The 15,312-nt window shown below is 65.0% G+C and overlaps 1 protein-coding gene across 1 annotated transcript; it reads left to right on the top strand.

Annotated features, from left to right (window-relative positions):
- Positions 1-203: 203 nt before the first annotated feature.
- LOC137461419 (histone-lysine N-methyltransferase 2B-like) lies at positions 204-11,232 on the top strand (the record flags this gene model as incomplete). The annotated part of the gene is made up of 10 exons (XM_068171159.1): positions 204-263; positions 637-736; positions 1,471-1,708; positions 5,794-5,849; positions 7,529-7,745; positions 8,313-8,404; positions 8,808-8,912; positions 9,004-9,117; positions 9,841-9,984; positions 11,145-11,232. Coding segments are annotated over 9 exons (1,065 nt in total), but the record flags the coding sequence as incomplete, so codon positions are not given.
- Positions 11,233-15,312: the final 4,080 nt, after the last annotated feature.

The raw sequence follows: 15,312 nt of genomic DNA, 5'->3' as shown, positions 1-15,312 counted from the left end.
CTTTTGGGGTCCCCCCTCTCCCTCTGCCCCACTTTTGGGGTTCCCCTTTCCCCCAACTCACCTTTGGGGTGTCCCCTCCCCCTCTGCCTCACTTTTGGTGTTCCCCCTTCCCACCCACTCTCACTTTTGGGGTCCCCCCTCTCCTTCTGCCTCACTATTGGGGTCTCCCCTCTCTTAATGCCCTCTGCCTCCTTGCCCTCCAGGGCTTGGAGCTGGCAGCTGAGGACCCCCAGGAGCCCGAGGGGACCCCCAGGGACTCCCAGGTAAAGGATGGGGGTGGTGTGCTGGGAGGGGCTTGTGGGTCCCTATGGGCTCTTGAGAGGGTCTGGGGGTGCTGAGAGGGGAATTTGGGGGTCTGGGGGGGCTTTGTGGGTGCTGGGAGGGGAGTCTGGGGGTCTTGGGGGCGTCTTGTGGGTGCTGGGAGGGGAGTCTGGGGGTCTTGGAGGGTGTTATGGGTGCTGGGAGGGGGATTTGGGGGTCTGGGGGGGGTGTTATGGGTGCTGGGAGGGAGATTTGGGGGGCTTGGGGGGGTCTATGGGCGCTGGGAGGGGAGTCTGGGGTGCTGGGAGGGAGATTTGGAGGTTCTGGGGGGGTCCTATAGGCTCTAAGTCCTTCTTCCCTCCCCTTCCCCCCCAGCCTCTCCCACCCAGGCCTCTTTCTGCCCTGGCCCTGGGCAGGGCCAGAGCCACAGCCCCAGAGAGCATCCCCAGGAGCAGCGAGCAGCAGCAGCTGGAGGGTACTGGGGGGGCACTGGGAGGAACGGGGGGGGACTGGGAGAGGCTGGGAGGGGAGTGGGGGGGCACTGGGAGAGGCTGGGAGGGGAGTGGGGGGGCACTGGGAGGGGCTCTGGGCCATACTGGGAGCTACTGGGAGGGACTTTGAAGCCCCCTGGTAGCCCCTGGGGACCCCCATCCCCCCACACTGGCCCTGACTGGCCTTTGCCGGCCCTTACAGGTCCTTACTGGTTCTGACTAGCCCATACTGGTTCTGACTTGTCCTGATTGGCTCATACTGGCTCTTACAAGTCCTGACTGGCCCATACTGGCCCTGATTGGTCCTGACTGGCCCATACTGGCCCTGATTGGTCCTTACTGGCCCATACAGGTCGTGATTGGTTCTTACTGGCCTGTACAGGTCCTGACTGACCCTGACTGGTCCTTACTGGCCCATACAGGTCCTGATTGGCCCTTGCTGGCCCTTGCTATCTCTGACTGGTCCTTACTGGACCTTAGAGGTCATTACAGGTGCTTGCTAGCCCTGACTGGCCCTTGCTAGCCCTGACTGGCCCTTGCTAGCCCTGACTGGCTCTTACTAGCCCTGACTGGCCCTTGCTAGCCCTGACTGGCCCTTGCTAGCCCTGACTGGCTCTTACTAGCCCTGACTGGCCCTTGCTAGCCCTGACTGGCCCTTGCTAGCCCTGACTGGCTCTTACTAGCCCTGACTGGCCTTTGCTAGCCCTGACTGGCCCTGCCTCAGCCGATTGGCCCGGGGGGGTGAGGCCCCGGCGGGGCCAGCTGCTGGGGGTCTCGCCTTGCCCCGCCCCCGCGCTGGCCCCGCCCCCCGCGGCGGGGGCCCCGCCCCGGAAGAACCGTCAGGCTCGGTGCGGGCGGTGCCAGGGCTGCCGCCGGCCCCAGGACTGCGCCACCTGCGCCAACTGCAGAGACAAGCCCAAGTTCGGAGGCCCCAACACCAAGAAGCAGTGCTGCGTGTGGGTGGGCAGGGCAGGGGCTGCCAGGGGCTCTGCACCCCCCCAGAACCACCCCCCACCCCCACTCCCGGCAGCTCTGGGCTCAGGAGGGACCTGGGAAGGGGCTGGGAGGGAAACAGCTCCCTGCGGTTCCAAGTTCGGCCGCTAGGGGAAGCAGCGGAATGGGAATGGGAGGGCGCTGGGAAGGACTGGGAGGTGATATGGAGGGACTGGGAAGGACTGGGAGGGGATATGGAGGGACTGAGAGGAACTGGGAGGGGATATGGAGGGACTGGGAGGGGATAGGGAGGGACTGAGAGGAACTGGGAGGGGATATGGAGGGACTGGGAGGGGATATGGAGGGACTGGGAGGGGATATGGAGGGACTGGGAAGGACTGGGAGGGGATATGGAGGGACTGGAGGGGATATGGAGGGACTGGGAGGGGATATGGAGGCACTGGAAGGTGATGTGGAGGGACTGGGAGGGACTGGGAGGGGATATGGAGGGACTGAGAGGAACTGGGAGGGGATATGGAGAGACTGGGAAGGACTGGGAGGGGATATGGAGGCACTGGAAGGTGATGTGGAGGGACTGGGAGGGACTGGGAGAGGATATGGAGGGACTGAGAGGAACTGGGAGGGGATATGGAGGGACTGGGAAGGACTGGGAGGGGATATGGAGGGACTGGGATGGACTGGGAGGCGATAGGGAGGGACTGGGAGGGAAACAGCTCCCTGCAGTTCCGAGCTCGGCCGCTAGGGGGAGCCGGGGAGCAGTGGAATGGGAATGGGAGGGCACTGGGAAGGTGTGGGAGGTGATATGGAGGGGACTGGAGGGGGTTGGGAGGGAATCAGCTGCTCGCAGTTCCGGGGGCAGCCGCTAGGGGGAGCAGCAGGGAGGCACTGGAAGAGGATTGGAGAAGGTTGGCAGCACTGGGAGGTGCTGGGGGAGGACTGGGAGGGACTGACTCCCGGGAGGGAGCTGGGAGCCCACTGGCCCTTACTGGGTCCTTGTTGGTCCCTGCTGGTCCTTTGCTGGTCCCTACTGGGCTGTGCTGATCTTCATTGGTGCCTTACTGGTCCATACAGGTCCTTGCTGGTCTTTACTGGCCCGTGCTAGTCTTTGCAGGCCTATGGTGGCCCATACTGGTTCATACTAGCCCATACTGATTCTTACTGGTTTATACAGGCCCTTACTGGCCTGTAGTGGCCCATATTGGCTTGTACTGGCCCGTAGTGGTCCTTACTAGCTCGTATTGGCCTATATTGGCCCATATTAGCCTATACTGGTCCTTACTGGCCCATACAAGTCCTTAGTGGCCCATACTGGTCCTTATTGGCCCATACAAGTCCTTACTGGCCCATACAAGTCCTTACTGGCCCATAGTGGTCCTTATTGGCCTGTACAAGTCCTTACTGGCCCATACTGGTCTTTATTGGCCCGTACAAGTCCTTACTGGCCCATACAGGTCCTTACTGGCCCATACTAGTCCTTATTGGCCTGTACAAGTCCTTACTGGCCCATAGTGGTCCTTATTGGCCTGTACAAGTCCTTACTGGCCCATAGTGGTCCTTATTGGCCTGTACAAGTCCTTACTGGCCCATACTGGTCCTTATTGGCCTGTACAAGTCCTTACTGGCCCATACTGGTCCTTATTAGCCCGTACAAGTCCTTACTGGCCCATACAGGTCCTTACTGGCCCATACTGGTCCTTATTGGCCCATACAGGTTCTTACTGGCCCATACAGGTCCTTACTGGCCCATACAGGTCCTTACTGATCCATACTGGGCCTTGCTGGTCCATACAAGTCTTTACTGGCCCATACTGGTCTTTATTGGCTAGTACAAGTCCTTACTGGCCCATACTGGTCTTTATTGGCTAGTACAAGTCCTTACTGGCCCATACTGGTCCTTATTGGCCCGTACAAGTCCTTACTGGCCCATACAATTCCTTACTGGCCCATACTGGTTCTTACTGGCCCGTGCAAGTCCTTACTGGCCCATACAAGTCCTTACTGGCCCATACTGGTCCTTATTGGCCCGTACAAGTCCTTACTGGCCCACACAAGTCCTTACTGGCCCATACTGGTCCTTACTGGCCCGTACAAGTCCTTACTGGCCCATACAAGTCCTTATTGGCCCGTACAAGTCCTTACTGGCCCATAGTGGTCCTTATTGGCTTGTACAAGTCCTTACTGGCCCATACTGGTCCTTATTGGCCTGTACAAGTCCTTACTGGCCCATAGTGGTCCTTATTGGCCTGTACAAGTCCTTACTGGCCCATACTGGTCCTTATTGGCCTGTACAAGTCCTTACTGGCCCATACTGGTCCTTATTAGCCCGTACAAGTCCTTACTGGCCCATACAGGTCCTTACTGGCCCATACTGGTCCTTATTGGCCCATACAGGTTCTTACTGGCCCATACAGGTCCTTACTGGCCCATACAGGTCCTTACTGATCCATACTGGGCCTTGCTGGTCCATACAAGTCTTTACTGGCCCATACTGGTCTTTATTGGCTAGTACAAGTCCTTACTGGCCCATACTGGTCTTTATTGGCCCGTACAAGTCCTTACTGGCCCATACAAGTCCTTACTGGCCCATACAAGTCCTTATTGGCCCGTACAAGTCCTTACTGGCCCATACAATTCCTTACTGGCCCATACTGGTTCTTACTGGCCTGTGCAAGTCCTTACTGGCCCATACAAGTCCTTACTGGCCCATACTGGTCCTTATTGGCCCGTACAAGTCCTTACTGGCCCACACAAGTCCTTACTGGCCCGTACAAGTCCTTACTGGCCCATACAAGTCCTTATTGGCCCGTACAAGTCCTTACTGGCCCATACAAGTCCTTACTGGCCCATACTCGTCTTTATTGGCCCGTACAAGTCCTTACTGGCACATATTAGCCCATACAGGTCCATACTGGCGTCAACTGGTCTTTACTGGCCCATTCTCATCCTTACTGGCCCATTCTCATCCTTACTGGTCCATTCTCATCCTTACTGGTCCATTCTCATCCTTACTGGCCCATTCTCATCCTTATTGGCTGATACTCATCCTTACAGGCCCATACTGATCCTTATTGGCCTATCCAAGTCCTTACTGGCCCATACTAGCCCATACAGACCTATATTGGCCTATACCAGCCCATGCAGGTCCATACTGGTCCCAACTGATGTTTACTGGCCCATAACCATCCTTGCTGGTCTATACCGGTCTGTACTGGCCTGTACAGATTTATATTGGACCATAGTAGCCCATACAAATCCTTACTCGTCCTTACTGCCGCTGATCCATACTCATCCTTACTGCGTCATATTTGCCCATACAGGTCTATATAGGTCCTTGCTGGCCCTTACTGGCCCACGCCGGCCCTTACTGGACTATACAGGCCCATATTGGCCCTTACAGGCCCTTACTGGCCCATAGAGGCCTATATTGGCCCTTACTGGCCCATCCCGGCCCTTACTGGCCCATCCCGGCCCATCCTGGCCCATATTGACCCATCCTGGTCCATATAGGCCCTTACTGGCCCATCTTGGCCTTTATTGGCCCATATTGGACCATCCTGGCCCATCCCGGCCCATCCTGGCCCATATTGACCCATCCTGGTCCATATAGGCCCTTACTGGCCCATCTTGGCCTTTATTGGCCCATATTGACCCATCCTGGCCCATCCCGGCCCATCCTGGCCCATATTGACCCATCCTGGTCCATATAGGCCCTTACTGGCCCATCTTGGCCTTTATTGGCCCATATTGGACCATCCTGGCCCTTACTGGCCCATCCCGGCCCATCCCGGCCCATATTGACCCATCCTGGCCCATCCCGGCCCGTAGTGGCCAATCGGGGCCCATTCAGGCCCATCCTGGCCCATACAAGCCCATATTGGACCATCCTGGCCCATCCTGGCCTATATTGGCCCATCCTGGCCCTTACTGGCCCATCCCAGCCCATATTGACCCATCCTGGCCCATCCTGGCCCGTATTGGCCCATCGGGGCCCATTCAGGCCCATCCTGGCTCATAGAGACCCTTATTGGCCCATCCTGGTCCTTCCTGGCCCATGCTGGCCCTTACTGGCCCATCCTGATGCCCGCAGGTACCGGCGCTGCGACAAGATCGAGGCTCGGAAGCTGGAGAGGCTGGCACGGAAAGGTGGGGAGGGGGCACCTGGGGGTGGGGCCTGGGGGGGAGCCCATAGGGTTCTATAGGGCTCTGGGGGGGGGTGCGCTGGGGGTCCCATAGGGTTCTATAGGGCTCTGGGGGGGGGGGCTCTCGGGGTCCCATAGGGTTCTATAGGGCTGGGGGGGGCTCTGGGGGGTCCCATATGGTTCTATAGGGCTCTGGGTGGGGGGCTCTGGGGGTCCCATAGGGTTCTATAGGGCCCTGGGAGAGGGTCTCTTGGGGTCCCATAGGGTTCTATAGGGCTGGGGGGGGCTCTGGGGGGTCCCATATGGTTCTACAGGGCTCTGGGTGGGGGGCTCTGGGGGTCCCATAGGGTTCTATAGGGCCCTGGGAGAGGGTCTCTTGGGGTCCCATAGGGTTCTATAGGGCTGGGGGGGGCTCTGGGGGGTCCCATATGGTTCTACAGGGCTCTGGGTGGGGGGCTCTGGGGGTCCCATAGGGTTCTGGGGGGGCTTAGGGGGTCCCATAGGGTTCCCTAGGGATCTTGGGGCGGCTCTGGGGGTCCCATATGGTTCTATGGGGCTCTGGGGGGGAGCTCTGGGGGGTCCCATAGGGTTCTCGGGGGCTCTGGGGGTCCCTTAGGGTTCTCTAGGGCTTGTGGGGGGGCTCTGGGGGGTCCCATAGGGTTCTCTAGGGCTCTGGGGGGGGCTCTGGGGGTTCCATAGGGTTTCCTAGGGGTCTGGTGGGGTCTCTGGGGGTCCCATAGAGCTTTTTGGGGGGTCTCTAAGGGGATCCCTAGAGGTCTATAGAGGGTCTCAGGGGCTGGGCTTGTGTGCCCCCCATTCAGGTGTCCTCTCGCTGCCCCCTTCCCCTCCCCCCCCCCCCCCCAGCTATCCCCTTCCTGTCCCCTCCCCCCCTCAGGTATCCTCTCTCTGCCCCCTCCCCCCTAGGTGTCCCCTTCCTGTGCCCTTCCTGTCCCCTCCCCCCCTCAGGTATTGTCTCCCTGCCCCCTCCCCCCCAGGTGTCCCCTCCCTGTGCCCTTCCTGTCCCCTCCCCCCCTCAGGTATCGTCTCCCTGCCCCCTCCCCCCCAGGTGTCCCCTCCCTGTGCCCTTCCTGTCCCCTCCCCCCCTCAGGTATCCTCTCCCTGCCCCCTCTCCCCTCAGGTGTTTCCTCCCTGTTCCCTTCCTGTCCCCTCCCCCCCGCACATGGTCCCCGAGCAAGGGACAGGGATGGAGGGGCCAGGAGGTACTTGGGGAGGGGGCGGGGGCGCTTGGAGACCCCCTTGGCCCCCCCCGGGGGTGGCTTGGACCCATTACAGGGGGGAGGGGGCTTGGGGATCCCCCTGGGGGCTTCGGAACCGAGGGGGGAGGGGGCTTGGGGATCCCCCTGGGGGCTTCTGAACCGAGGGTGGGGGGGGCTTGGGGACCCCCTTGGGGACATCCCGAGGGGCTTGGGGACCCCCTCGGGCCCCCCGGTGGGGTCTTGGGAACATGGGAGGAGGTTGAGGACCCCTTTCGGGCCCCCGGAGGGAAGCTTGAGGACGTTGGGGGGGACTTGGGGACCCCCTTGGGGACACGGAGGCAACGGGGGGGAGGGGCTTGGGGACATCGGGGAGGAGTTGGAGACCCCCTTGGGGACCTCGGGGAGGGTCCGAAGTGTCCCCAACTGTCCCGTGCGCCCTTCCCCCCTCCCTCTTCTCCCCCCGCAGGCCGCTGTCCCCCCCGGGAGTCGTCGGAAGGGTCCGGGGGGGAGGAGCCGATCACGGGGTGGGCGGAGCCTCCAGGCGCGGGGGGGCGGAGCCGCCTCAGGCCCCGCCCCCGGACGGCGGCCGGAGGGGGGAGGAGGGTGTCCGGATCCCCTCACCCCCCCCGCGGCCCAGAGAGACCTCCCGGGGCTTGGGGACTGCGAGGAGACAGCGGCAGAGGGTGAGAGGGGGAGGGGGGCGGGGGGCGGACCCCCGAGGCTGGGGTGGGAGACACTGGGGGGGGTTGGGGACCTCTCTGGGGGACATTCGGGGGGGGGGGAGGGAGGGGGGTTGGGGACCTCCTTGGGGACATTGTGGGGGGGGAGGGAGGGGGGTTGGGCATCCCCTTGGGGGTCTGAGATCATCTGAGAGGGTCTTTGGGGTCACCTGAGGTCACTTGGGGTCATCTCATTGGACTCTTGGGGCCACCTAGGGTCACTTTGGGCCACTTGAGGCCACCTGAGGGGACCCTTGGGTTATCTGGGGTCCCTTTGGGCCACCTGAGGGGACCCTTGGAGCCACCAGAGGTCACTTGGGGCCAACTGAGGGGATCCTTGGGGAGACCTGGGGCCAGTTGGGGTCACCTGAGGCCACCTCATTGGACCCTTGGGGTCACCTGGGGTCACTTTGGGCCACTTGAGGCCACCTGAGGGGTCCCTTGGGGCCACCAGAGGTCACTTGGGGTCATCTGAAGGGACCCTTGGGGGTCACCCGAGGTCACCTGAGGGTGTCTCTGCCCTGTCCCCAGGGTCACCCCCGGGCGAGGAGGAGCAGCCCAGGCCCCGCCGGGCACCGCTGCAGCCTCTGCTCCAGCTGAGGGCACGGAGGAGGCTGCCCAGGGTGGGACTGCAGGGCGCTGGGGGGCACTGGGAGGGCACTGGGAGCTGCTGGTGGCACTGGGAGGGACTGGTGGGCACTGGGAGGGACCGGTGGGCACTGGGGGAGACTGGGAGCTGCTGGGGGGGACTGGTGGGCACTGGGGGGACTGGGAGGGACTGGTGGGCACTGGGGGGGACTGGGAGGGTCTGGTGGGCACTGGGAGGGAGTGGGAGGCACTGGGAGGGACTGTTGGGCACTGGGGGGGACTGGGAGCTGTTGGTGGCACTGGTGGATACTGGGGGGGGACTGGAAACTGCTGGTGGGCACTGGATGGGGAGTGGGGGGGTCTGGGAGGGGACTGGGGTAGAACTGGGAGGGGGCTGGAGGGGGTGGGGCTGGGCCTTACCGGTTTGTTCCCCTGCAGGACTGGGGCCCCCCAGGCCCCCTGGACCCCCCCCAGAACGGGTGGGCAGGGAAGGGTCGCTGCCCCCCCCCGGATGGGGTCCACAGGCTCCGGGTGGACTTCAAGGTGGGGATCCCCCTGCTTGTGTGCCTCCCCCCCCTAGTACCCTCTGCCCCCAGTGCCCCCCCCCGGTGCCAGCCTGCTCTCCCCCCCGCAGGAGGACTGCGCCCTGGAGAGCGTCTGGCTGCTGGGGGGGCTCAGCATCGTCAGCTCCGTGCCCGTCCCTGCCCCCCTGGTCTGCCTGCTCTGCGCCAGCAAGGGGCTGCTGCCGGTACGGGGGGGGCCGGGGGGGGGACTGCCGGGGCGGGGGGGCCGCTGCCGGACCGGGGGGGGCGCTACTGGGATGGGGGGGACGGGGAGGGCCGGGCTGCCGGGATGGGAGGGGCTGCTGCCGGGACGGGGGGGGGGCTGGGAACCACCCGGACGAGATTGTGAGGAGGTTTGGGGAGGAGGCTTAGAGGGAGTGGGCGTGGCCTGCGGGGCTTAGTCACGCCCCCAGGGAGCCTTCAGCCACGCCCCCCTTTTCTCTTTCGTGTCTACGGCTGGGACTGGGAGGGGGTTAGCAGGACTGGGCTGCGACTGGATGGGGTCCTGTCCCGTGGGCGTGGCCTGGACCGGTTAACCACGCCCCTAGCGCCCCCCTCCCCCCCCCAGCTCTTCTGTATTGTTGGCCTGGAGTGGGAGGAGTTTATCGGGGGCGGGCAGCGATTGGGCGGGCTTGTGACGAGTGGGCGTGGCCTGGGCGTAACTCGGTGGGCTAGCCACGCCCCGGGGGGCCTTGCGCCCCGCCCCCCCGGGGGCCCTTGCGCCCCGCCCCCAGCGCTTTCTCTCCCTTCTGAAGCTGCCTATAGGAGCCTGGGGCTGGGGGTGGGAGGGGTTACGAGGGGTGGACCGCAATGGGGTGGGGCTGTGGCGAGTGGGCGTGGCCAGGGGGGTTAGCCACGCCCTCCCTTGACGCCCCTCTCCCCCGCTTTGTTTTGTGCCCTCTTCCTAGCTGGTGCTGTGCCAGGTCTGCTGCCAGCCCTTCCACTCCTTCTGCCTGGGGGCAGGGGAGGCCCCGGGGCCCGGAGGGGCTGAGGCCTGGAGCTGCAGGAGGTGCAAGGCCTGCGACGTCTGCGGCAGGAGGGCCCGGGGCAAGGTGGGGGCCAATTAGCCCTGAGCTGTGGCTAGTGGATGAGTAATTAGTGGGGGGGGGGGGGGGTGGGGGTGGGCTTTAGGGGGTGACTGAGGTCATCAATGAGTCCTTGGAGGGTGATTAAGGGAGGTTAAAGAGGAGCAGGGGGAGGGCCTTGGGGCAAGGTGGGGCTCGTTAGGCTAATGAATGGCTAATTGGCTGCTAATTAGTGGGGGGGGGTTGGGAAGCGATTTGGGTGGGGTGGGAGGGGGGCACTGGGAGGAGGTCTCTGGGAGGCATTGGGAGGAGGTCTCTCGGGGGGGCACTGGGGGCCCCTGGGAGGAGGGCAGTGGGAGGTCACTGGGAGGCAGTGGGGGGGCACTGGGAGGAGGGCACTGGGAGGTTACTGGGAGGCAGTGGAAGGTCACTGGGGGGCACTGGGAAGTCACTGGGGGGCACTGGGAGGAGGTCACTGGGAGGCAGTGGGAGGTCACTGGGACACAGTGGGAGGGGGACACTGGGAGGAGGGCACTGGGAGGTCACTGGGGGGCACTGGGAAGTCACTGGGGGGCACTGGGAGGAGGTCACTGGGAGGCAGTGGGAGGTCACTGGGACACAGTGGGAGTGGGACACTGGGAGGAGGGCACTGGGAGGAGGGCACTGGGGGGCACTGGGAGGTCACTGGGGGGCACTGGGAAGTCACTGGGGGACACTGGGAGGAGGTCACTGGGAGGCAGTGGGAGGTCACTGGGACACAGTGGGAGGGGGACACTGGGAGGAGGGCACTGGGAGGTCACTGGGGGGCACTGGGAAGTCACTGGGGGGCACTGGGAGGAGGTCACTGGGAGGCAGTGGGAGGTCACTGGGACACAGTGGGAGTGGGACACTGGGAGGAGGGCACTGGGAGGAGGGCACTGGGGGGCACTGGGAGGTCACTGGGGGGGCACTGGGAAGTCACTGGGGGACACTGGGAGGAGGTCACTGGGAGGCAGTGGGAGGTCACTGGGACACAGTGGGAGGGGGACACTGGGAGGAGGGCACTGGTAGGCACTGGGAGGTCACTGGGGGGCACTGGGAAGTCACTGGGGGACACTGGGAGGAGGGCACTGGGAGGAGGGCACTGGGAGGAGGTCACTGGGATCAGGGCACTGGGGGGCACTGGTCTGAAGTGGTTCCCTCTGCAGCCCCTCCTGGAGTGCTCAGGCTGCCACCGCTGCTTCCACCCCCCCCTGCCTGGGCCCCAACGCCCCCCCCCGAGCCTCCCGGAGCCCCTCCCCCTGGGTGAGCACCTATGGGTGCATGGGGGGGGTCCTGCGGGGGTGGGGGGCCCATGGAGTGGGTAGGGGGGTACCCGTGGGTGGGGGACACATGTTGGAGGAGGTCTGCAGGGGTGGGTGGGGGGCATCCACTGGAGGGGGGTGGGGGTGTTCCTAAAGGGGTCTTAAGGAGGTGGGGGGCACCTAAGGAGGGGTTTAGTGGAGCCCTGGGGGGGGGGGGGGGGAAGGAGGGGAGAGACCCCCTGGCAGGGCTAAGAGGGGTGGGTGGGGGGCACCCATGGGTGGAGAGCAGCCCTTGACCCCCTCCCCCCTCCCCTCCCTCCCCCTCAGCTGTGCTGGAGGTGCTGCAGCTGCCGCAGCTGTGGGGCCAAGGCTGCCCCCCCCGGGCGGGGGAGGGGGGGCAGAGCCCCCATGGGTGCCCCAGGGGGGGCTGTGCCCACCCTGTGCCCGGCTGGGTGAGTTGGGGGCTGGGGGGGGGGAGGGGGCTTGGGGGAGTCTCTGGGTCCTGAGAGGGTGCTGGGGGGGGGTCTATGGGTGCTGGGGGGCTTGGAGGGGTGCTGAGGGGGGGCCGGGGGGCAGTCTATGGGTCCTGAGGGGGGCTGGGGGGGGTCTATGGGTGCTGGGGGCCTTGGAGGGGGGCTGGGGGGGCTGGGGGCGTCTATGGGTGCTGGGGGCTTGGGGGGGGTTGGGGGCTGGGAGGCTGTCTATGGGTGCTGAGGGGGGGGCTGGGGGGGTCTATGGGTGCTGGGGGGCTTGGAGGGGTGCTAAGGGGGGGCCGGGGGGCAGTCTATGGGTGCTGAGGGGCGTCTGGGGGGGGTCTCTGGGTGCTGGGGAGATTGGAGGGGTGCTGAGGGGGGCTGGGGGGCAGTCTATGGGTGCTGAGGGGGGCTGGGGGGCTTGGAGGGGTGCTGAGGGGGGGCCAGGGGGCAGTCCATGGGTGCTGAGGGGGGGCTGGGGGGGGTCTATGGGTGCTGGGGGGCTTGGATGGGGGGCTTGGGGGCTGGGAGGCTGTCTATGGGTGCTGAGGGGGGGCTGGGGGGGTCTATGGGTGCTGGGGTCTTGGATGGGGGGCTTGGGGGCTGGGAGGCTGTCTATGGGTGCTGAGAGGGGGCTGGGGGGGGGGTCTGTGGGGGCTGGGGGGCTGGGAGGCTGTCTACGGGGGCTGGGGAGGCGTCTATGGGTGGGGGCTGGGGTTGGGGCTGGGGAGGGGGTGGTTGGGGGCCGGGGGGGGCTCAGGGGTGGCTTGGAGGGGGGGGTTGGGTGCTGGGTGGGGGGTCCATGGGTGCTGGGGACTGGCTGGGTGATCTGGGGGGGGTCTGACAGCTCCTGCCCTCCCCCAGGGAGCTGCTGCCCTCTCTGCACCCTGGGGGCCTCCTCCCCTAGCAAGAAGGAGGAAGAAGAGGAGGAAGAGAAAGAAAAGGAGAAGGAAGGGAAGGAGGAAGGGGAGGGGGGAGGGGGCCAGGAGGGGAGACCCCCCCCCCGCTGCCCCTGCTGCCGGCGCCGGAGCCACCCTGCAGGTGGGGAGGGGGCAGCACCCGGGGTGGGGGGGGCACCCAGGGGGGGGTCTAGAGGGGGTGGGGGCACCTAGGGGGCACCCAGGGGAAACCCAGGGGGGGTCTAGAGGGGGTGAGGGCACCCAGGGGAAACCCAGGGGGGGTCTAGAGGGGGTGGGGGCACCTAGGGGGCGCCCAGGGGAAACCCAGGGGGGGTCTAGAGGGGGTGAGGGGCACCCAAGGAGGGTTTGGAGGGGGTGGGGGGCACCTAGGGGGCGCTCTTGGGGGTCTAGAAGGGGTGGGGGGCAAGAGGTGGTGGGGGGTCACCCAGAGGGTGCTGATGGGTGCCCCCTATGCACCCCCAGAGTCGTCCTCGGGGGACAGTTCCGGGGAGGCCCTGCAGGGGGCGCTGGGGAGGGTCCTGGAGGGGCTCCTGGGCTCCCCTCATGGTCCTGCCCTAAGCCGCTGCCACCAGGTAAGGGGGGGGGGGAGTGGCACCCATAGGTGCTGGTGGGGGGTCTGGGGGCACCCCTGGGGGAGGTCAAAGGGGGTCTGAGGGCACCCATGGGTGCTGGGGGGGGGTCTGGGGGTACTCCTGGGGGAGGTCAAAGGGGGTCTGAGGGCACCCATGGGTGCTGGTAGGGTTCTGGGAGTACCCCTTGAGGAGATCAAAGGGGGTCTGGGGGCACCCATAGGTGCTGGGGGGGGTCTGGGGGTACCCCTGGGGGAGGTCAAAGGCGGTCTGGGGGCACCCATAGGTGCTGATAGGGGTCTGGGAGTACCCCTTGAGAAGGTCAAAGAGGGTCTGGGGGCACTCATAGGTGCTGGGGGGGTCTGGGGGTACCCCTGGGGAGGTTACAGGGGGTCTGGGGGCACCTATGGGTGCTGGTGGGGGATCTGGGGGAACCCCTGTGGGAGGTCAAAGGCGGTCTGGGGGCACCCATGGGTGCTGGGGGTGGATCTAAGGGGGCTGGGGGGGAAACCTGGTGGCTTTGGGGCCATCTCTGGGTGCCAGGAGGGGGTCTGGGGAGGGCACCCATGGGTGCTGATCCCCTTCATTCCCCCCCCTTTCCTTCCAGTGCCCCCCAGGAGGGGGCTTCAAGGTGCACCCTGGGCCCTGCGACCTGGGGGCCGTGGGGGCCCTGCTGGAGGGAGGCCACTATGGTTCCCTGGTGAGTGGGGAGCCTGGGGGGCACCCATGGGTGCTGCTTGGGTAGGGGGGGACCATAGGAGAGGTCCTAAGAGTGGGGGTTGGGCGGTGAATGGGGAAGGAGAAGGACTTGGGGGGAGTAAGGAGAGAGTGGGAAGGGGGGTCTGGGGCCACCCATGGGTGCTGGGGGGAGTCTGGGGCCACCCATGGGTGTTGGAGGGGGTGGGGGTGACCCTGTGGGGGATTAAATAGGGTGTGGGGGCACCCATGGGTGCTGGGGGTGGGGGGTCTGGTGGGGGTAGGTCCTGTGGGTGCAGAGTGGGGGCATTCGGGCTGGGGGGCACCCATGGGTGCTGGGGAGAGGGATTAGGGTCTGGGGGGGGCACCCATGGGTGCTGTGGGGGGTCTGGTGGGGGTAGGTCCTGTGGGTGCAGGGTGGGGGCATTCGGGCTGGGGGGCACCCATGGGTGCTGGGGAGAGGGATTAGGGTCGGGGGGGGGCACCCATGGGTGCTGTGTGTTTGCAGCAGGGCTTCAGTGAGGACATGGTGGGGGTCCTGCTGCGGGGGGGGGGCAGCAGTGGGAGACCCCTCCCCAGATGGGGACCCCCGGGAGCTGTTCATGGAGGTAAGGGGGGGCGGGGGGGGGGGGGCACCACCCTTGGGGGTCCATGGGGCACCCATAGGGGTCCATAGAGCACCCATGGGGGTTTATAGAGCACCCACGGTGGTCTCTAGGGCGCCCATAGGGCACCCATGAGGCACCCGTAGGAGTCTCTAGGGCACCTATAGGCACCCATGGGGGTCCATAGGGCACCCATGGGGCACCCATAGGGATGCATAGGGGTCCATAAAGCACCCATGGGGGTTTATAGAGCACCTATGGGGCACCCATAGGGGTCCCTAGGGCACCCATAGGCACCCATGGGGGTCCATAGGGCACCCATGGGGCACCCATAGGGATCCATAGGGGTCCATAGGGCACCCATGGGGCACCCATAGGGATGCATAGGGGTCCATAGGGCACCCATGGGGGTCCATAGGGATCCATGGGGCACCCATAGGGATGCATAGGGGTCCATAAAGCACCCATGGGGGTTTATAGAGCACCTATGGGGCACCCATAGGGGTCCCTAGGGCACCCATAGGCACCCATGGGGGTCCATAGGGCACCCATGGGGCACCCATAGGGATCCATAGGGCACCCATGAGGGTCCATAGGGGTCCATAGGGATCCATAGGGCACCCATAGGGATCCATAGGGGTTTATAGGGCACCCATAGGGATCCATAGGGCACCCATGGGGATCTCTAGGGCAACCATGGGGCACCCTTAGGGGTCCGTATGGACCCATGGGGGTTTATAGGGCACCCATAGGGATCCATGAGGCACCCATGAGGGTCTCTGGGGCACCCATAGGAGGATCTATAGGTG

This window comes from Melanerpes formicivorus, unplaced genomic scaffold (genome assembly GCF_026170545.1).
Source record: "Melanerpes formicivorus ecotype bairdi unplaced genomic scaffold, bMelFor1.0.p_v2 SCAF_2138, whole genome shotgun sequence".
Taxonomy (NCBI): domain Eukaryota; kingdom Metazoa; phylum Chordata; class Aves; order Piciformes; family Picidae; genus Melanerpes; species Melanerpes formicivorus.
This window is presented reverse-complemented; position numbering and strand designations above follow the sequence as displayed.